The sequence below is a fragment of the Grammomys surdaster genome, unplaced genomic scaffold, assembly GCF_004785775.1.
Source record: "Grammomys surdaster isolate TR1022 unplaced genomic scaffold, NIH_TR_1.0 349, whole genome shotgun sequence".
NCBI classification, from domain to species: domain Eukaryota; kingdom Metazoa; phylum Chordata; class Mammalia; order Rodentia; family Muridae; genus Grammomys; species Grammomys surdaster.
The window spans coordinates 379,993-402,065 of record NW_021604768.1 but is presented as its reverse complement, the minus strand read 5'-3'; the positions used below and the strand labels follow the sequence as shown (position 1 = coordinate 402,065).

General features: G+C 43.3%; 1 protein-coding gene and 1 pseudogene across 1 annotated transcript in view; one reads left to right on the top strand and one right to left on the bottom strand.

The window, feature by feature from the left end:
• LOC114630980 (pyrethroid hydrolase Ces2a-like) overlaps positions 1-6,202 on the bottom strand; it is a 14,659-nt gene extending 8,457 nt beyond the window's left edge. The window contains exon 1 of the mRNA XM_028779304.1: positions 6,095-6,202. Within this exon, the coding sequence (XP_028635137.1) occupies positions 6,095-6,140 (46 nt within the window). The 5' untranslated portion in view covers positions 6,141-6,202. The remainder of the gene's footprint in view (positions 1-6,094) is intronic.
• A 3,517-nt stretch (positions 6,203-9,719) lies between these two features.
• On the top strand, positions 9,720-21,562 carry LOC114630950 (annotated as a pseudogene).
• The last annotated feature ends 511 nt before the right edge of the window (positions 21,563-22,073 follow it).

Sequence of the window (22,073 nt, the reverse complement as noted above, 5' to 3'; positions counted from 1 at the left end):
CTCTCTCTCTCTCTCTCTCTCTCTCTCTCTCTCTCTCTCTCTCTCTCCCCACCCCTCCTAGTGTGGAAGAGACATCACAAAAAGCAGCACTTTATTAATGTCCTGGAGTTGGCCTTCAGTTTATTGCATGAATCCTGCAAATGGGAGAGAGGGAGAGACAGAGACAGAGACAGACTGACACACAGTCAGACAGATTCACACAGACACACAGACACAAAGATTTATACATAAACATTGACACAACAACCCCAACACACACAAACACAGAGACACACATATAGATCCACACATGCATACAGACTCATACACAGACACTAACACACAGACAGTCATGGACACACAAAAAGCCAGGTATGTACATACACAACACACACACACACATATCATTATCATCATCACTATTGTCTGTGCCAGGACTCACAAGATAGCTGCTGGGAAAAATCACAGCTATGTCCTGCAAGTAAAACTTCCAACCTTTTGTAGCAAGGATCGGGAAATGAAGCGATTGGAAAACCAGCCAATGACCTAACAATCCTGTATGCTCCAAGTGTTGAAATTGGGTAAAGATAAGCAATTGGCTACTGCGGCTTTGTTAACTCTTCTTTACCTCTGAAAAAGTCGTGCTTTGGATGCTGTGCATGAGGAGTCCTGATTTTCTGTGCCTAAGAGTACACAAGTTCTCAGTAAAACCCTCCTTCTCTTGCTCTCTCTCTGTCTCTGTCTGTCTGTCTGTCTGTCTCTCTCTCTCTCTCTCTCTCTCTCTCTCTCTCTCTCTCTCTGTGTGTGTGTGTGTGTGTGTGTGTGTGTGTGTGTTAGTTCTATCAGCTCTCACCTCCAAGCACTCCCTGCACCACTTTCTGACACTGCAGAAGCTGACATACTTGATGAGTTGTAACTAGAAAAGTTAAAAGACCCAAATTGGCCTGGTGACCCTTCTGTTGCTGCCTTCTCCGATCTGATCCATGTGAATCAGCATCTTGGGTGCCACATTTATGAATGATGCCAAGGTCACCAAAGAGCAGTTTTCAACATCTCTCTGAGCCCAAATGTTCATCCTGTCTCCTGTGACTTACTGCCTACAAGCAAAGGCTTACCTTACCACACAGCAACTTTGTCCATATATTTACTGATGGCACTAACCTCTGATGCTGGACAGTTATTGTAACAGACAACAAACACTGAAACTGTCCTACTTAGAGCCTGACTATGACCACAAACCTTTTTCTTCTAAGAAAATCAATGAAATCTTGTGTGATCAGGTAAAATGTCCTTCTGGCTATTAGCTAAAAGGCCATACTCTAGAACAGGAACCATTGGCAGAACTCAAATTTGGTGAACACATTTCTTCTTTTTCTGCATTTCATTTTAGATTTTGAGACAGAATACTATCTATAGTCCAGTCTGGCCTGCTATCTCAGCTTCTTAGGTTCTGGGTTCACAGGTGTGACACAAAGCATTCAGCTAATGCATCTGCTCTAAGTAATCCTGGTCATCCTCTACAGGCTCTGACAATTTGATGTTCCCAAGTATGTTGCAGAATAGGGTGAGATGCAAGAGGGGATAGGATGCAACTCCATCCTTCTTACAATTGTCACTGACTCTAAGTCCAGGAATCCAAACAGAGAATGGCCTAATCAGTAGCATGAGTGAGTCAGGCAGATCTTGCTGCATGGAGAACCCTGGAGACCTTCCAGAGTCTGGTGACCCACAGCAGGGGTCAGAGGTGAGGTGAGTTCAGTGGTTTGGACTGGGAAGGCTTAGGAATATGTCAATGAAGTTTACCCTATCAGGTTGGAGAGGCCCAGGAAGATGTGTGAGTGGGTCGGGATCATCAACTACAGCACACACTCTGGGCATATACAGACTCTGAGCCATTCTGGCTTAACTTCTGATAAGGACCTTAAAGTTGCTGACAGGCTCCGAGCAGACATGCCATTTGCACTGAAACCCAACCTGCCTTTCCCCAGGTTATGTGCATGGTGAAGTGAACTCAGGGACTGCTAAGGTAAACTGAGGCATGGTGGGTGCACCAGGAACTTCTGTATACCCTAATAACTGTGTACAGTGCCCTGTTGAAGGATGCCAATCTGTTCTATCCTAGGACTTGGCACACTGACAAATATTTGACAACATGAATGTATTATATTATTATCCAAAAGTCCAGTAGCAGCTACAGCTACAAAAACACTGAGGGAAAAGATCCATCTGCTCCTTTATCCTCTGACTTGCAGGTCCAGCCTAAGTCAGATCCCCTAACTCTGGGCTGGCTCCTCAGTGTGGGTGACCTCCTCAGGTATCCTTTGCTTGGCAGATGGCTACTCTGTGTCTTTGGGTGTGTATTTTGGTCTATGTACTTTGGTCAGGGAATTTGGAGTCAGTTATCTCTTTCCACAGTGCGGGTTCTTGGGGTTGAACTCTGACCACCAGTTTGGAGGCAGGCACAATTACTTGCCAAGTCATTTCACAGGCCCTAGTGAGGGAATTTCAAGACACACATTTCTAACTATTTCTTCTGACACCTCTGTGAGTTACTTCCTCTCTGTAGTCTCAGACCCCGAGTCTGTAGATCTTACCAGTTTTAACAAAGGTTCCCTATATCTCCCTTAAGAGACTTGCCATGCATGAGGAGAGGGAGAAACAGGAGCCCATAGGCTACAGCATTTAACCAGTTAGGAGGAAGTTAGTCCAGTGGTATGATAGATCTGTAGGCCCAAGTCTGTTTCCAGTGTGTCACTGACAGGAAATAGAATATTGGGACCTTTCTCAGACAGAAAGGTGGATCCCACGTGGAGTAGGTGGAAAGTTTGCTGGGACAGGGCAAAGTCATAGAACTTGAACTCATGAGGCAGAGGTTACAAGAGCCAGAAGGCAACAGATTGGACCAAGGCAAGTCCGCCATTCATGCATCACATTTAGCCCCATGTAGAAGGCACAGAATGACTCCTAAGGTCCTTCTAGGATACCAGCAATCCTCTCTTAAAGCTCAGAGTCACTGTGTTAGCAGCCCTTTCAGTAAACAGCCCAGGGTAAATGTTGGTATGTACCAGAGGCTGTGGAAAGCCATCACTGGAAATACCACGTGGTCTCCTCTAAGTAAATGTATGTGGAGGATATCACAGGAGGAGAATTGGATGTAACTCTGAGAAATGTGACATTGATAAAATAAATGTGTCAAGCACCCTGAAAACTACTCTCTGCTTTCAAACTTAGCATTTCCTGAGTCTGTATTTTGGGACCCCATTCCAGTCATGATTTTACATCTACATCCGCCTCCCTGTAATAACAGAGCTGTTTCATTGAAATGCACTGCAAATCTGGCTCCTCTGAAGATCTTATCCCCCTACAATGTCCATCTCCCTCCTGCGTTACTCTCATGGCCAGCTCCTATGGAGAGCAGGAGTTCACAGTCCTTTACCTACTCAACAAGTTTAATGGGGGACACTGTGGTTCCAGTGTCTGGGACTAGCTAGGCTCTCAGAGCCTGTATAATATAAGTCTGTAGTTAGATGCTTCAGAATCACAAGATACATTAATGAATCCTGTATGAGGAGATGCTCCCAACTAGCCCAGCCTGAGTTTCTGGAGGGTGTGCAGGCCCCAGTATCAGAGAGTCTGTAGAATGACCTGAAGATTTCTCTTGCTTCCATTGTTCCAGTTCCCAGAAGTCTTGGGTACCCATACCCTGGCACTAAAGATGGACCTCCTTGGTGGTTTTGTTTCTTCTAGAAAGGCACAGCCATGGCTGCTCTTGCCTCCTTCAAACAGCAAGTTCTGCTGCTGTTTCACTGTAGCTCATCCAGTACACTTGTCTTAGTTTGGGTTTTATTGCTGTAAAGAAACACCATGACCATGGCAACTCTTATGAAGGACAACATTTAATTTGTGCTGGCTTATAGTTTCAGAGGTTTAGTCCATTATTTTTCATGGAGGGAAATATGGCAGCATGCTGGTAGACATGATGCCAGAAAAGGAGCTGAGAGTTCTCCATCTTGATTTGCAGGTAGCAAGGAGAGACTGTGTGCCACACTGCGCATAGCTTGAGCATAGGAAACTTCTAAGCCTTCCCTAACAGTGACACACTTCCTCCAACAAGGCTACCTCTCCTAATAGCGTCATCATCAATGGGCCAATCACTCAAACACATGAGTCTATGGGGGCCATTCCTGTTCAAATCACCACGGCACTCTTGTCCAGTTTGTGGTTCCAACCCTTCATGGCAGATGTTCTCTCTATTCTAAACTATTATGTGACCAAGGAATTCATGAGCTGTGGGGCTGAGAGATACCTCATTGCTTCAATCTGTGGCCCAAGAAACCAGCCCCTTCATTTTCTGCATATCCTCATGTTTTTTTTTTTCAATACTGGACTCTACAATCACATCAGCAGAAATGTATCTGTTATTTACTGACCAACACTCAAAGGCACTTATTGATGATTTCCCAAGATAAAATGTTCCTTGGTCCATTTCTCTGAGTATGGGGTGGTTGTCAAATTTTCATATGCATATATACTCAGTTAACACCTAGAAACCAAAAGCCACTTCTGCAGCTCCAGTCACTCTCCACCACTTGAATGCTAATGGACGTGTCCAGACCTGATTGTCATTTCTTAAAAATAAGAAAAACCATGGAACAGAAATCCATGAATCATTTTGAATGTCATTCATTAGTGATATTTAATTAACATATATAATATGTGGAGACATTTTTAGTTGTTGGCAACTCTATTACCTCATTCAGGACCTTTACATGCTTGTTCTAGAAGTTTCTATGCCTCATATTTATATAGTAAAGCCCGTAGTGGTTTTAATGAGCTTGATAAATGGGAAGTGTTACCATTAGGAGGTGTGGACTTCTTTGTGTAGGTGTGACATTGTTGAAGGAAGTATGGCTGCATTTTGTGGTCCTATGCTTTGAGACATATTCAGAAAACCATGACCTGTACCTGTACCCTCTGTAATTTTCCTGGCAATTTAGAGTAAAAGTTTTATGTTAAGGTCTATGATCCCTTTGTTGTTGAGTTTTGTGCAAGAGTTAGAGATGGACATCCAGCATCATTGCTCTGTATATTGATGGATATCCAGGTTTCCTAGTATGACTTGTAGAAGATGCTGCCCTTCAGTTATGTTTTTGGTATCCTTGTGAAAGCAATGAGATGGCTATAGGCTTTTATCTGGCTCCCTTATTCTATTCCATTATCCTGTGTCTGTTTTGTGCCTTTGTACGTAGCTAAGCCTACTGTGGTTCTATAATAAAACTTAAAACTCAGTGTGGTGATACCTCCAACCATGTTCTTTTTATTCAAGAATTATTGGCTATCCATAGTCTTTTTTACTTCATGAAAATTTTATGATTGCTTTTTTTCTATGTGAGGAAAGATCTTGAAAATTATTTATTGTGGTTTGAATTTGTAGATTGATTCACATTATGTATTTCATTCTTGACTTCTTGAATCAAGTTTTGATTTAACAGCAAGTTGTTTAATCTTATGAGATTATATATGTTCCATTGTTTCTCTTTTTTTTCAGTTTTATTCCATTGCAATAAAATAAACAGAATGATTTCTGTTTCATTGAACTTGTAGTTCTTAAATTTCACTTTTTGTCCTAATATACACACTATTTTATACAAAATGCCAGGTGCTGCTGAGAACAATGTGTGTTCTGAAGTATTTGGATGACATATTATGTAGGCAAATGATGAGCCCATTATATCTATGATATCATTTAATTCCAGTATTTCTCTTTTGTTATGTGGTACTTTTTACGTACCTACCCATACACATCCCACCTCTATTCTGTAGCTTATGTTTTTGGCAAGTTCTTATTAAAAACGAGTTCACAGTCAATTATATGCATTTCAGAAACAGTGGTGGTGCCTTGCTGGTTTGAACACTTAGGACAATCTAGGCTCTCAAGCCTACGATAAAGCTGAAGATAGAGGCATATAAGTAGGAGTTTCAGAATCACAGTAAACTCTGCAAGGATACATCAAGATATACAGGATCAGGAACTCCCTCCATCCCAGCCAGACTTCCTAGAGGAAGTGATGTGAGGTCAAGCTCAGACAGACTTCAATGCCAGCTAAGAACTCACCATGATTCTTTATGTCCAGGCCTCTAATAGTCAGTCTCACAAGCATCTGCAGCCTGGCATAGCACAGGTTTTCCTCAGCTCTTCTGAGTGTTTTCACTGCACAGTATGGCCATGGTTTTACCCTCAGATTATGAAAAACACAATGTCACCTCAACAAGAATAATACCATAAATGAAGAAGGGGAAACTAGTTGGTGAAGTTTTGACCATACATCCTTAAATAATCTGTTCATTTGGCACAAAGTAATAACATCTATAGAAGTAGTATTAATGTAAGCAATGTCTTGATGCAGCTGATGTACGAGAGAAAGGAGCGAGGAATTCCATGTACTGTTATATAGCTATGTGGTAACTTTAGTGCTACCATACTATTGAGGTGTGTCTGATACTGTGTTAAGCAGCTAGCAGGATAACGTGGCTCACAATTAACTTGGGCAAAATCACATATATAATTAATGTCATCTTGTAAAAGTCCAACTGGATGGTGTAAATTTAATACACATAATTGGAAGAGCTGGTTTACCTGGAACTGCTTATCTAAAGCAAGGTGGGGAAGAGCATCAAATTTACATATATTGTGTGCCATGCTGTAAGCACAAGTTTTGCAAAGTTACTTCAGTAACTGTAACTGCTGAAGCTAAGAGCCTACCACTGTGGCAGCAATAATGGCACATGTTCCAAAATCTCTTTTTTAATGATGCAGGGATGGGACATGATCAGAGTTGACAAGTTCCCCAGTCCAGCCATCAGTGACATTTACGGGCACCCAGATTATTGATTGTATATCAGTATCCTAAACACTGGATCTTCACAGGGGGAGAGAAAGTAGTTTATTTCTGAGCAGTTTAAATTGGCATTCAGAGTGTCACTTTGGAACCATACTAGAAAAATAAGGAGATCTCACACAGGAATGCCCAGTATAGGTCAAACTGGGATCTGGAACACCATGAGAGGTGTGGTTCAAAGTCCAATGAACCTCTAAGAGAGGTCTGGTTTGATTTCCTTCAGAGAGGAACCCATAAAAGGAGCCACTCTTCATAGGGATGAATGGCCAATAATCCATACAGAACCAGGGCCACAGAGTTATGGCTGGCCTCAGAGTAGTTGGAGAGCCCAGTGATCATCTGGTTGTGGGTCTCACAGGAAAAAACATAAGGCAGAGATTGATCAAATACATTGCAAAATGCTTGCCCCCAGGATGCCATTCAGGAGGTCACTGGTATTGGCAAGTCAGTTAAGAGGCATCCCACCTAAGTAGATTTCCATTCTGGACAAAGATACCATCACTTTGCTCCAACAAATTCCATGAGTCACATATTGAGGAGACCTCCAGGTGAGTGAAAGTTATGGAGTTGGCTAAAAGAGAGGTGTTTGGGGGTTTACTGTGGAACTTACATTAATACCTGCCATTGAACAACTCATAAGTGTGTACCAGATATGAGTCGTGGAGTCATAATCTACAGAGGGGGCACAACTGGGAACAGCCCAACATCTCTGGGGTCCACATTGCCAATTAGTCCAATTATAAAAATCACTTGTTACTACTTTGTCTAGAGCAGCAAAAGTCCAGTGGACAAGCAGTTACATTCAGGCAGAATCCCACCAGGCCCTCCTGAAGAGACTGTGAGACATTAAAGGCTACTTTTAGGGTAGAATTAACTGGACAAGGGTTTTCTCCCATTCAGAGGTCATTGCTATACATCATAGGGAGTCTAGAATCTCAAATCACAGGGAACAGAATTCGCTTTCTCATCACTGCCCATAAAAGGGGAGCAGCATGTGTCTGTGAATTGGCTGCTTTAATTGCACACATGAGCATGAATAGGGTATAAGGTCCTGTCTCTTTTCCTTCAGGGGAAATTCTCTGGGGTTGGTTTATGAGGGCTTTGAATGTCCCCCAAGTCACCTGGACAAGGGCTGATTGAGGGCATCCTCTCCTTCAGCATGCTCTCTTTGGTACTGCCCCTTTTGGACCATGGTCAGGAGAGTGCTGCTCCATAGCTGCCAGTAGTCCCTCTTCCCCATCAGATACCCTTTGTGAGAAGATCTGCAATGTGGTCCTCAGTTTTGATCTGTTCCACCTAGGTCTTTGGTGGTACAGAGCTTGATGGACCAGCCAAGAATCCAGATGGGTTTCTAAGCTGCTTCAGGGAAAAAACAAGCAAACCTTCATCCCATGATTAGCTGTGAGGCCCATCCTCCCAGATGTTGGTTAGGGAATGCTTCCAGTAGACCAAGGATAGAGGGGTGATGCAGGGCAGCATGGTGCCCCAATGCTTATAGTGAAGAAATATGCTTTCTTTATCAAAGTTTTAAAAATGAAGTGTAAATAAGGCATCTGATAATTTGCCTTGAGGCTTTAGATCTTGGTCTCCTAGTATCTCCTTCTTTAATTTTTATTTGAGGGATAATTGGGCTTGTTCTATGATGCTCTGTCATTGGAGGTTGTGTAGTGGAGTGGCCAATTCCCCATTCTTTGTGCAGGTCTGTTGTCTGTTTTTAAATCAAAGGGCACACCCATCATAACACTGCCACTTTCATGGATGCAATGACCATTTTTGTATTTTCCTTGGGTTCCCTGGGATGGCAGAAATTATCAAATACAGTGTTAACATGAGTAGTACAGAAACAAACAGAAATACCAAAAAAAATCAATAAAACAAAGAGATTTTTTTAAAAATCAGGTAGTTTAACAAATCCTTATCCAAAAAATTAAAAGCTGAAGAGAAGATTTCAATTAATACAACTAGAAATGAAAAACAAGACATAAGAACAGACACTAAGAAACTCCAGAGAACCATAAGAACATATTTTAAAAACCTGCACTCCACCAATTTGGAAAAGCTAAAAGAAAAAGATCATTTTCCCAGTACATACCACTTGCCAAAGTTAAATTAATTAAGAGAAGCAATTCAAACAAATCTACAACACCTAGTGAAATAGAAGCTGTCACTAAAACCCTCCAAACCAAGTGAAGCCCAAGGCCCAATGGTTTTTGTGGAGAATTCTACAAGAACTTCAAATAAGTGTTAGTGTCAATGCTCCTCAAAGTATTTCCCAAAATAGAAACAGAAGGAACCCTGGTCAATTCATTTTATGCAACCAGAGCTATTCTGGTACCCAAACATAATTTTCCTCATAAATATAGGTACAAAAATAATCAAACACTTGCAATCTGAATCTAAGAACACACTGAAAGATCATCCACCATGATCCAATAGATTCTATCTCAGAGATTCAGGGATGGTTCAACACAGATAAATTGATAAATGTAATGTACCATGCAAAAAACTGGAAAAAAAACACAAGGTCATCTCCTAAGATACAGAAATGGCCTTTGACATTGTCCAATATGCGTTCATGATAAAATTTCTGAAGAGATTACAAATGCACCTCAATATAATGCAGTTCATAGCAAGGCCATAGGCAACACTAACTTAAATAGAGACAAATTCAAAACAATTCCACAAAAATTACTAACAAGACAAATTTGTCTACTCTCCTCATGTCTATTCACTATAGTACTTCAATTCTAAGCTAAAGCAATAAGACAACAGAAAGATATCAAGGGGACATACTGGAAGGGAAGAAGTCAAAGCACCTGTATTTTCAGATGCTATGAGAGCATGGGTAAGTGTCCAGAAAAATTCTACCAGAAAATTTCTACACCTGATAAATCAGCAAAGTTGCTGGATACAAAAAAGCTCACAAAAATCAGTCATTCTCCTACATACAAAGACTAGTTACTGATAAAGTATTCAGTAAAATATCTTTCACAATAGCTGTAAGTAATATACAGTAACTGAAGTAACTCAAGGTAAAAACTTCAAGTCATTGAAGAAACAAATTGAAGAATATATCAAAAGTGTCAGAAGATGCAAAGATCTCCCATGCTCATAAATTGCTAAGATTAACATAGCAAAAAGAAAGTCTTATGAGAAGGAATCTATAGGTTCAATGCAACATCCACAACAATTTCAGTGCAATTCTTCTCAGGACTAGAAAGGACAATTTTTACCTTCATATGGAAACACACTGTCTTAGTCAGGGTTTGTATTCCTGCACAAAACATCATGACCAAGAAGCAAGTTGGGGAGGAAAGAGTTTATTCACCTTACTTTTACACATTGCTGTTGAACATCAAAGGAAATCAGAACAGGAACTTACACAGAGCACGGACTTGGAGGCAGGAGCTGATGCATAGGCTCTGGAGGAGTACTGCTTACTGGCTTGCTCAGCTTGCTTTCTTATAGAACCCAGGACTACCAGTCTTGGATGGCAGCACTCACAATGGACTGGGCCCTCCCATCCTTGATCACTAATTGAGAAAATGCCTTACAGCTGGATCTCATGGAGGAATTTCCTCAAGGGAGACTCCTTTCTCTGTGATAACTTCAGCTGTGTCAAGTTGACCCATAAAACCAGCCAGTGCAGACCCCAATCATGGAGTCAGGAAAATATAAGTCCTGAAAGCAGGGAGGCATTTTCAGAGTGATGGGCATGCATACATAGTTCCCCTTTCCCCAGATCACAGTTTCTCAGGTTCCACTTCCTCTGCATCTGTGACATCCTGAATACTTATCTTCTCAGAAAACCCCTCTGGCTTCTCACCTTGTAACTTCCTGCCACCTCCTCTTTACCCCAATACTTTCATGGACCCTTTGCTGCAATAATTCTGAAAATGGTGCCTCTAGGATTGGAGAGAGGGCTTCAGAACCTCTGCTGTGCCTTCCAAGGGGACTAAAGGAAGATCAGGAATGGGAGGCAGCTCTGCCTCACTGGCTGTCACTGGTTCCCACCACTCAGTCCTGTCAATAGAGCTTGGCCTGTCTTAGTGCCTGCTCCCACTGTGCCTACTCTCCTTCAGTTCCCTACAGGGGCAAGGTTCATACCCTCTGTGGTCAGTCCCAAAGTAGTGCAGACTTGGGGCTGCAAGGTAATTATGTTATTGAACAGACTTCCTGTGTGGCTGAATACTACCGGCTCTGAGCTTCTGCTTTTCCTCTCTTTTAAGTGCATAGTGAAAATACTAAGGAAGGATTGGGGAACTCATGTCCAAGCTGCCCACACTTACTTGATGAAGATTTGTTGGCAGAGACTACAGGAGTGAAGGTGTCAGTCAGGAAGGAGCTGGTAGAGATGGCATTATAGGAAATGTGCATCTCCTAATGCCCTACTAAAGCCCACAGGCTAGCCCCTCTACCAAACAAAAGGTCTGTGATGCCAGATGTGCTGACTTAAGATCCCAGGGAATAGTTTTCAGTGTGACTCCTATAGTCCCTATACTGGCTCACATAGGATTGGTGGAGATGAGACTGTACTATTGACACGTATGTGGTCCAGTGCTGGAAGCTCATAGTGCTGAATGATGACCTTGAATCTCATAGCTCCTAAATGAGTCTGATTAATGGACTAGACCTGGCAGTACCTCGGTATAGACAGTGTAACAGGCAGGAAATACAGAAAATCTGTGTTCTCAGTCCAGGGTAATTTGATGAGGCTGAGAAGAGGGTAGAAAGGATGGAGCAGCAAAAATGGCCGACTGAGCTGACTAACCTGTCACCTTTTTATTTACAGGCTGGGACTCAAACAGACCCATCAGGACCACTGACACTGGACAGGTACAAGGTAGCTTTGTCTACTTGGAGGGCATTGACTTGGGAGTCCACACCTTCCCAGAAATTCTCTTTGCCAAGCTAACTGCAAGACCTCTGCAGTTTGCACCTACTGAGGCCCCTGAACCGTGGAATGGTGTGAGGGATAGGACTTCTCATCCAGCCATGTAAACTCTGGGACCAGAGGACATCAGGCCATAGAGTAGGCTACTGTTTTGAGCTCTCACCCAGGCTCCTCCTTCACAATCCTACATCCAGTTTCCTTTCCTTATGGAGTAGGGGGATTTACACATATATTTTCCAAAGGCCTTGCTGAGATTCAGAATGGAAAAACTGATGCCAGTCTCTGGGTTCAGTACTTGGCACCCACAGGGAGCTAGACTTGTGTACTGAGATAGGAGCAGAGGTACACTTGTCTTGAGATCCAGGCTATGTCATGTGTCTCTGTCACTAGGAAGAAGTGTCTCTGGGAGGAGATTAGATTTCATCACTAAACCAAAATAGCCCCTGCGTTTAACAGCAGAGACTGAAGACTTGCAAATTGTGAGATGGTGGTCCAGAAAGGACTGTATCCTCCACAGTCAATGTCCCCATTTGTAGGCATATTTTGGGAGGAACTTTATTGTGTTCTATTATTTGCCATCCTTCTCCACCCTTATTCCACTCTAATTCCTTCCTATCTCCCCTTTAACACTATGTAGGAGAGAAAGGTTAGAGGAAATAGAGGGCATAGATCTCTTTACATTACTTCCTCCTGATTAGGGTTATTGAGTGCCTAGGGGCAAACAACAACCTAGCAATAACAAAATCAGGGAACACAACAGCCAGAACCACCAGCAGCAACAGCAGTTGCAGTAGGAGGCACTTCCACAGCAACTTCCACAGGCCCTCTTAGGACTCTGACATTTATACTCTCTCAAGAGACCCCTGAATTCCAAACCCAAACTATCTACAACTTGCAAAAATCACACCCCTCCAAAATCATGAGACAAATCATAGTTAGTGGCTGTGGACAATCTGAAATAGACCCAGACTCCATACTTGGGATTAAAACAAAACCACAATCACATAACATATTTGGGTGTCTTAGTTAGGGTTTTACTGCTGTGAACAGAAACAACGACCAAGAAAACTCTGACACTTAATTGGGGCTGGCTTACAGGTTCAGATGTTCAGTCCATTATCATCAAGGCAGGAGCATGGCAGCATCCAGGCAGACATGGGTCTGGATGGTCTGAGAGTTTCACCTCTTGTTCAGAAGGCAGCTAGCAGAAGACTGACTTCCAGGTAGCCAGGACAAAGGTATTTATGCCCACACACACAATGACACATCCACTTCAACAAGCTATACCTCTTAATAGTAGCATTGCCTGGGCCAAGCATATGCTAACCATCATAGTGGGTTTTTAAAGAAACCAAAATTCTTACTACACCAACCCATATGACCAGATGCCATTTAACAAGGAACAAGTATATACACTGACAGCTCAGAAGCCTGGGTATGGGAATGGGGACGTGATGAGGAATCCTGAACATTCTCACTTTAGTTGAAGGAGGTCCTAATATCTAGTGGGAAATTAATTTATCCTTACTTATATAACATCTCTGTAGGGACAACTCACCTATTTAAGGCATTAATGGAGATAGAGAGAAACAATAAAAATGTCCAAACCCATAGTTAAAGACTGCCATGGAGACTCCTAGGGTCCTCAACTTTCTGACTACCACACCAATACGTATGATCTAAGATCTTCCAAACCTCTACCTGGAAGTCTGGGCTTCATCACAGCTTCCCAAGACTCTGTAACCTTTATCTGTATAGGAGAAAAAATTTTAATGTATTTACTTATTATTTATTTATTTACAATTTTGTGTACATAGGTGGTTTGCCTGCACATGTCTATGCTCCCTGTGCAGAGCCTGTAACTTTCTTCATTTTTTACCAAGTGTAGGTATGGATCTATGGTGCTGTACTTGTAATGGACATGGTTTCCTTGTATGATCAAAGTTGGCAGCCATTGAGGACATGGTGGTGGTCACTATCCAGTACCATGTGGGTGTCCGGGGTTACTTCAGGTGAGCCCAGGGCTAGGCAGGGAACAGGGGCTTGAGAAGAAATGGGATAGCTCAGTGATTTCTGTCCCTGCCACTTCTCAGTACTGGAGACAAGCACATCAGAGGCAACTGGAGCTACCTGGGCCAAATGGCCACCCTACGCTGGGTCCATCAGAATATCACCCACTTTGGAGACAGCCCTGACTGGGTCACTATTTTTGATGGGTCAGTTGGTGGCCCTAGTGTGTCTTCACTTGTGTCTCCTGTGTCCTGAGCACTCTTCCATGGTGCCATTATACAGAATGGGATGGCCACAATGCCTGGCCTCATCTCCCATTCTGCTGAGGTGATTTACAATTCTCTCAAGCTCAGCCTCCTACCCCAGTCCTCACTCTTAGAGCTGCTGGTTCTGTCTGCTCTGTAAAGACAATAGAAATCATAGAGGTACATAGGAATTCCTTCTTCCTTCTTTCTTGCTGAAGACTTCAAGGGACAGACTCCATACTCCTCTCCCTCAAGTAAGCTAAATACTTTCTCTGACTAAAAATAGTTGTACTTGGTACCTTCTATTGTGTTCAGAACCATAGGAGCAGATGCATTGGCTGTCTCATCTCAACCCCACGAAAGTAGGAACAACTATATTCCTATGTGTTCCATAAGTTTCCCCATGTGTTTTATGGGGTATCCACACTAGCTAGGAGTATTAGGAAAACTTCTCTCTCTGTGCAGAAGGATGAACATGTTCCTGCTTGTGCCTTATACACATGGATGTCAGCAGATGTACCCAGAGGCCCTGGAGGGCTTCCTGAAAGGCAAGAGTGAAGAGGAGATTCTGGCTGTCACCAAGGTTTGATTGAATAATGTTAGTGTCTAGGAGGGGGTCTAGTAGGGAGTGGAACAGAAAGTTCTTTCTATTCAGAGAAAATTACCCCCATGAACATGGCTTGATGCACTTTGGCCATCCATGCAAGTGGATAGAGTTGCCAAATACAGAGATGTATATGGGCACCATGGGATGAATGAATAAGGAGTGAAATTAACTTATTTGGTTTCAGAAAATGTCTGGGACCTAATTTGATCCCTCACTTCGAATGTCCCTCAGGGCTTTAAGATCATTCTTCATGCTCTGGTGGATGGGGAGTTCTTATTCAGGCATACCGAGGAGCTGTGGGCCTCTGCTGATTTTTGACCTGTCTCCAGAATCATTGGTGTCACCAATGATGAGTATTGCTGGAGTATCCCAAGGGTGAGGTGAAAACCCTTTATTACCTGAGGGATGCATTGTGTGGAGGGATGCTCAGAGTTCCACAGCTTCAATTATATCATATTTCTAATTTGTATCTTTCCATCTACTTCTCAGGTTATGAGCAACATTGATAATGGGGAAATGGGCAGAGACCATTCGGGCTGTTCTACAGAGCACACCAATACAAATGGTCAGACTTTTAAAGTTGTCAACCAATAATTAGAGAGCTTCTAGTTATCTGCCATTGCCAAGAGACACTTGAGCAAAAACTAGAGAATTCTTGTGTTTAGAGATGGGCCGCCTTCAAGCTTGTCCTTTGCCCTTTACCTTCTCATATCCCAGACCCCTCTCTTTTAACTTGAGGATACTGTTCCTGGTGCTAAAGTCTTACTAACACATCTTTTCTGGATCTCTCTGAACTACACGTTGACTCCTGGATTTGCTGACTTACTGGTAGAGGAGTATTTGAGAGACACTGAATACTCTTGAGACTCTCCAAGTACAGCTCCAAGAGATGATGGAGAACTTCAAGTTTGTGATCCCTGCCTTCTCAGCCTGCTTATATCTATACAGATGCCTCTGGAACTCTGGCTAGTGGTAGAACATTTGCGTCATTTGCATGGGGCTAGGTGTTTGATCTCTAGTGCTGACAAAGTGGTCCTATTCTAAGGAGATGTCTCAGAGCTGTAGGTTCATGGACAGGCCTGGAGTCCAGGTCCTCATCTATGTCTCTATTTCTTCTCTGATCCTAGGCTTCTAAGGGCTTTTACTTTAGTAAATCCTTATGTCTGGTTTAAGAGCGGGACACAGATGAGGAAAGAGAGGAAATTATGCTCTAGGTATTCCCCAAAGTACTCAAGTAGGTGGGGAAGACAGGGTCATGGTTTAACCAAGTTCCTTTTCAAGGCTCATGCCTCAGTCTTAGAGTACACAATCCCAGCTGTAACCTAACTGCAGCACACAGGTTCACCACCTGTCAAGATCCACTGTCCTCCATTCCCCATCCACCCCTTACTTGCCACCAGTAATGACCATGATATGTTCATCAAGTGTGGCCTGGAAAGATTTCTCAGAGGGTAAGGACTGCCAACTCTGACAAACAACCTGAGTTGACTCTCCAGGACCTGCATGGTAAAAGGAGACAACTGACTCCTTCAAGTGTTCCTTTACTTCTACATATGTGCCATGACACATGAATACTCGTATGTGCATGTGCATGTGCAGACACTTACACACATACACACACAATCGTAAGTCAATATGAAACATTAAACAATATTTGAAAAGTAGATAGATGACTGAAGTTTTCTTATAAGGATTTGGCCATTAGAGAAGCCATGGCATAGAAGTAGATAGAGTAAATAGTATAGGAAATGAGGACTTTTGTGCAGAATTGCAGTGTTTCAATGAAGCTACCATGACCTAACAGAGAGGAATATATTGATCTGAAGATCACTAAAAGGGGGCAAGGGCCTCTGAGTCTTGACAGTGCACAGGAGCCTTGAGGGTGGAGGTCAAACTCAGGGCTCCTGCCCTTTCACACCTGTCTTTCTGTGGTCTCTTGATTATGTACCTAATCACAGGAGCCCGGTGGCTTCTTCTGTTACAGCTGTCTGATCCTTGATCTTCTTTCCAGTATCTGCAGATGGATAGAATAGGGATCATATTTACTTCAGATTTGAGGACAGGGCCCTTAGTATCCCAGAGGGGCTTCAGAAGCCACTCTATGAGTCTTTGTTGGGATCACTATTACTATAATGAGACACCATGACCAAAAGCAACTTGAGGAGGAAAGGGTTTATTTTGCTCACAATTCCATATGACAGGTCATCATGAAAAGCAGTTAGAGCATGCAGGAACCCAGAGACAGGGAATGATGTAGTGTTCCTCACTGACTTCCTCTTCATGTCTTGCTCAGCCTGTTTTCTTACAGAATGTAATACCATTAGCCTGGGATGATATCATCCACAATGTGCTGGGTCCTCCTCCATCAATCACTAACTAAGAAATTTCTTATAGGCTTGCCTGGAGCCAAATCTTGGCTATTTTCTGAGACATTTTCTCAGTTGAGGCTCCCTCCTCTCTGATGACTCTAGCTTGTGTCAAGTTGAGACAAAGTTAGACAATGCACTATGCCTTTCTAGTGGGACAAGGAAAGAAACTTCAGAAATGGCTTTGCTCTGCCTTCTGGCCATTTGCTTCTGTCATTTAGGACTAGTCACTGATACTCCCTTGCAATAAGAACTTTGTTCTGCACAATAAAACTTCTCCCTAAGTCACATTAGGTCAAATTCCTGCCTGAACAAGGCCCACATATTCTGTTTCCTGTTGTTGAAACCCTGTCACTTGTAACAGCACAGACTCAGGCCTAGAAGTCCATCATACTACCGGATAGACTTCCCTGCTGGCTGAATGCTGTGGCCTGTGGACTCCTGCTTTTCCTCTGCCACGTGCAGGGTAAGGTTCCCTAAGTGGGAAATAGGGACCAGCATCAGAGCTGCCCAATTCTGCTGAGTCCGAGGCTGAACTTGTGAAAAGGAAGATACCAGGTAGGGAGGGGATGACAGGGTGGAGATGAAATAGTAAAGTGTGTAAAGTACATGCCTCTCAATACCCCATAAAATAAGATCTGAAGAGTCCTGCCTGGGATGCAGGTGAGGAGGAAGAGGGTCGGAGCGATGGTTCCCTCCTGTTCCCTCCTATGTGTTCCCATAGCTGTGACTGGCTTTATCACTGACCTTGGATGATAATGACAATGATGATATGTTTGTGCTGCTGTGCTCTCACTGTTACCTCTTTGGTGAACACTCTGAGAAGTGTCCTAGTACTCTTCAAATTGACCCTGGGAGTGATCCCCAGCTGTGGAAGTTAGAGAAAACCCCACAAATACATCCCACATAGGAACTGAGAGGCCTTAAAAGATCTTCCACACCTACCCGGGTAACAGTGTAGTAGCAGCTGCCTGAACAGAACTAATCTTCAGGGCATCTCTCCACCCACAGGCCAGGACTCAGCCAGCCCCATCAGAAACACACACACAGACCAGGTGAGAGGCAGCCTTGTCCATAAGAAAGATATAGAAGCTGATGTCCACACCTTCCTGGGAATTCCCTTTGCCAATCCTCCTGTAGGGCCACAGCACTTTGTACCTCCTGAGGCCCCTGAACCATGGAGTGGTGTGAGAGATGGGACATCCCACCCTGCCATGTAAGTTCTGTGGTCCAAAGGACTTTAGGCCTGAGCTCTGTAGCATACTATAGTGTTCCCTCCATCTCAGCTCCATAGCAGTCTGTTCTGTGTGTTCAGGAGTCTTTAATAAATTTGTGCTAAGGTTTATAGTAGAGCCATTTTGCCATGTCCTGGTCAGAGTCTGTCACCCACAGGGAGTTAGTTCCAGTACTGCATAGCAAAGCAAAGACAAGACCTCTCAAAATTCAACGTTTCACTGCCAAGGCTGGTGCATTTCTAACATGAGTTTTGTATCCAGTAGAATACACTTCATGTCCCCAAGGAGAGCAGAGGTAATGGGTATTTGCCAACACAAAACCTGAAGGGAGCTGGTCACACCATCTTTGTAATCAGAATAGAGTAAGGAATGCACACATTTCTGCTCCCCATCTGCTCCTCTTCTTGTTCATCTCACTCTCTATGACCTTGGTGCAGAAGCTTTTTCACTGGGGAATGGTCTCTCCCATGATGATCAAGTCTTCTCACCTTCATTAGAATAATCAAGAAAACCCATGAGAGTCAAGGTCAACCTGATCTAGACAAGCCCTCACTGAGACTTTTCCTCCAGGTAATTCTACAAGCTGTCAAGTCAATGAACAAAACCAACCATCACACCAGGCCTTAAAGAGCACAGAGGAAGTGGTGAATGTCAACACAGGCAGTCCATTATTTTCATAGAGACCCCTGGAAGTCTCTCAATTGCTGACTCAGAAAGAATAGCATCCTTGTCCCCACACAACTGGAAGCCAGGCTCTATCCCAGATTCCATGAACCCTGTTGCCTTTATCTTGCTAGAAAGGTACTTTGGAGGAGGATCCCAACTTAGCCTCAAGAGGAGCAACAACAGAAGTGGTTGTGAACAAATCTAGATTAAGAGTGTGGTTTTTCACACAGTGCATATCTCTTAGAATAAAGGTCTGTCATTGCTACCAGGTGTGTACAGGATATTGATGGAGTGAATTCAGAAAATCTGAAAATTAAGATGAAAAGGTCTCCTGTCTCTATGTCTGAAGACTGCCTATACCTCAGCATCTATACACCAGCCATGCCCATGAGGGCTCTAACCTGCCTGTGAGTTCAAGCTATGGTCAACTGGGTGGAGGGGAGAAGATTTCTTTCTCAGGCAGATTGGAAAGGAAAAAAATAAACTGAGCCTCATCAATGTGGGCTCAGATGAGAGAGTTTCCATATAGGTCCAATAAGAGCTTTTCAGACATAGTGAGCAGCTGAATTCCCGGTGTGGGGCACAGAGAATTTGAGTTGTGAGATGTCAGAGACTTGGCTTTTTGATCTACTAGGGACTCAGTCTACCAAGTTGATCCCACAGATCCAGAAAATCAGGGGTACTCAAATTTTTAGTTTTGGAATATTTGTTGCACCAATGAGATTTGATGATCCTTTTGGATAATAGCCAGGAAGTGACATTCATGAAGACACCTCATTTTTAAAGATTTATTTATTTATTTATTTATTTATTTATTTATTTATTCATCTATCTATCTATCTATCTATCTATCTATCTATCTATCTATTTCATGTGTGTAGGTTCATTGTCATTGTCTTAAGATGCACCAGAAGAGGGCTTTGGATGCCATGTGGTTGCTGGGAATTGAACTCAGGACCTCTGGAAGAGCAGTCAGTGCTCTTATCTGCTGAGCCATCTCTCCAGCCCATGACACCACTTTTGAAGGTTCTGAGAATAACGGTGGCACTGCTTTGTATCTCGAGGTACAAATCGCTAATAAGATTCCCCTGTGAGGAGAGAAGGGCTGGAAAAATTCTGATGGACTAAAGTCATCCATCTGTGGCCCAGGTACAGAATTCTGTCTGTATGTGTACCTGTGCAGAGACAAAGCAGTTGATGATCTAATAGGCAGTCCAGTGGAGCTTGGGATGTGAAGGAGTCTTTTGGATTATCCTGATTTCTCCAGGTGATGGTGTGGATCCATGGAGGTGCACTCACTGTAGGCATGGCGTCCACATATGATGGGTCCATGCTGGCAGTCAGTGAGGATGTGGTGGTGGTCATTATCCAGTACCGCCTGGGTATCCTAGGCTTCTTCAGGAGATCCCAGTGCTGGATAAGGCACAATTGAGCTTAACATTAAACAGAAATTGAACAGCTCTGTGATCCCTGTTCTTTCTACTTCTCAGCACTGGAGATGAGCACACCAGAGGTAACTGGGGATTCCTGGACCAAGTGGCCGCCCTACGCTGGGTCAAGCAGAACATCACTCATTTTGGAGGCAATCCTGACCGAGTCACCATTTTTGGCAAGTCAGCAGGTGGCACAAGTGTGTCTTTACATGTTGTGTCCCCCATGTCCCAGGGGCCATCATGGAGAATGGGGTGGTGCTGCTGCCTGGCCTTATCTCCAACACCTCTGAGGTGGTCTATACCGTGAGTACCCTCTATCATCCCAGCCCTGAGCAACACAGCCCCTACACACTAGAAATCTAGCATTCTTTTCATTGGAAAAAACCTGAGCCACAGGAAATAGGTTTTCCCCATTATTTTCTGAGAGGTTAAAAGGTTGGAATCCATATATGTGTGTGTGTGTGTGTGTGTGTGTGTGTGTGTGTGTGTGTGTGTGTGTTTGTGTGTGTTCGGGGGGCAGAGAGACAGATCAATGGGTCAAATTGCTTGCTATGCAAACAAGATGACCTGAGTTTAAATATTCAGAACTCATGAAAGGTTTGAAATAGTAATATGGGTCTATAGTACAAGTGATCCTATGGCTTGATGGAGAGCAGAGACAGGAGAATTCCCAAAGTGTCCCAGGTCAAGTATCCTGGTGTAGGCTGTTTCAAACCAAGAGACATTATCTCAAGAAAGGTGGAAGGTGAGGATTCACACACACCCATGTCGTGGTAGGCATGTGCACTCATGTACACATGAACACACACATTCATACAGATTAAAAATGGATAGAAAGCAAATACCATGTGAATAGAACAGTCTTTCTATCATCTCTGATCAACAGAAATGTAGTAACAATTTTATACTTACTCCAGTCCACACATAACACACATCCTCAATGGCATCTAGATGGAATTGGGAAGACTCTTCTATCTGCCTTCAAGAATGAGACAGCTCCTGCCTGGTCTCTTTACAGATGGTAGCCAACCTATCTAGATGTGAGCCTGTGGAGTCAGAGGCCCTGATGTGCTGCCTACGAGACAAGAGGGAAGAGGAGATGCTGGCTATTAACAATATGGGAAGAGTTGTGTGGCTTAGAGGATGGGAAACAGGACGTGTCTTTTTAGTTCTGAGTGTAAAATGTACAGCAGGATTAGCTAATATAGATGTAAGATCTCTTCTATGATGAGGGGTGGGTGAATAAGCATCCTGAGATAAATTTAGGAAATTGGAAAAAATTGGTTTGGGTAGGCACTTCCTTGGCACCTCTTCAATCCTCCTCCTAATAGTGTCACTTCCTGGGCCAAGCATATACAAACCATCACACAAGGAGACACAAACCAGGTCTGGTAACCTTACCATACACAGAGCAAGCACGACTGGGTGACACCTACATTCTTATATAAGGACATCTGCTCTGACCTAAATCAGTCCCCTTAACCCTCTAGTCTGCTTGGACCACTGCCCTGACCAAATAAGGGGATCATGCTTTGGATGATTGTAACCTTCACTCTTCTTTACTAGCTGGCATATTCACAGGAACTCCAACAGCGAGGGTCTACCCCACTGGCCCATGTTTGACCATGATGAGCAATATCTGCAGCTGGATACCCAGCCTGCTGTGAGCTGAGCCCTGAAGGCCAGAAGGCTGCAGTTCTGGACCAAAACTCTGCCCCAGAGGATCCAGGAGCTAAAGG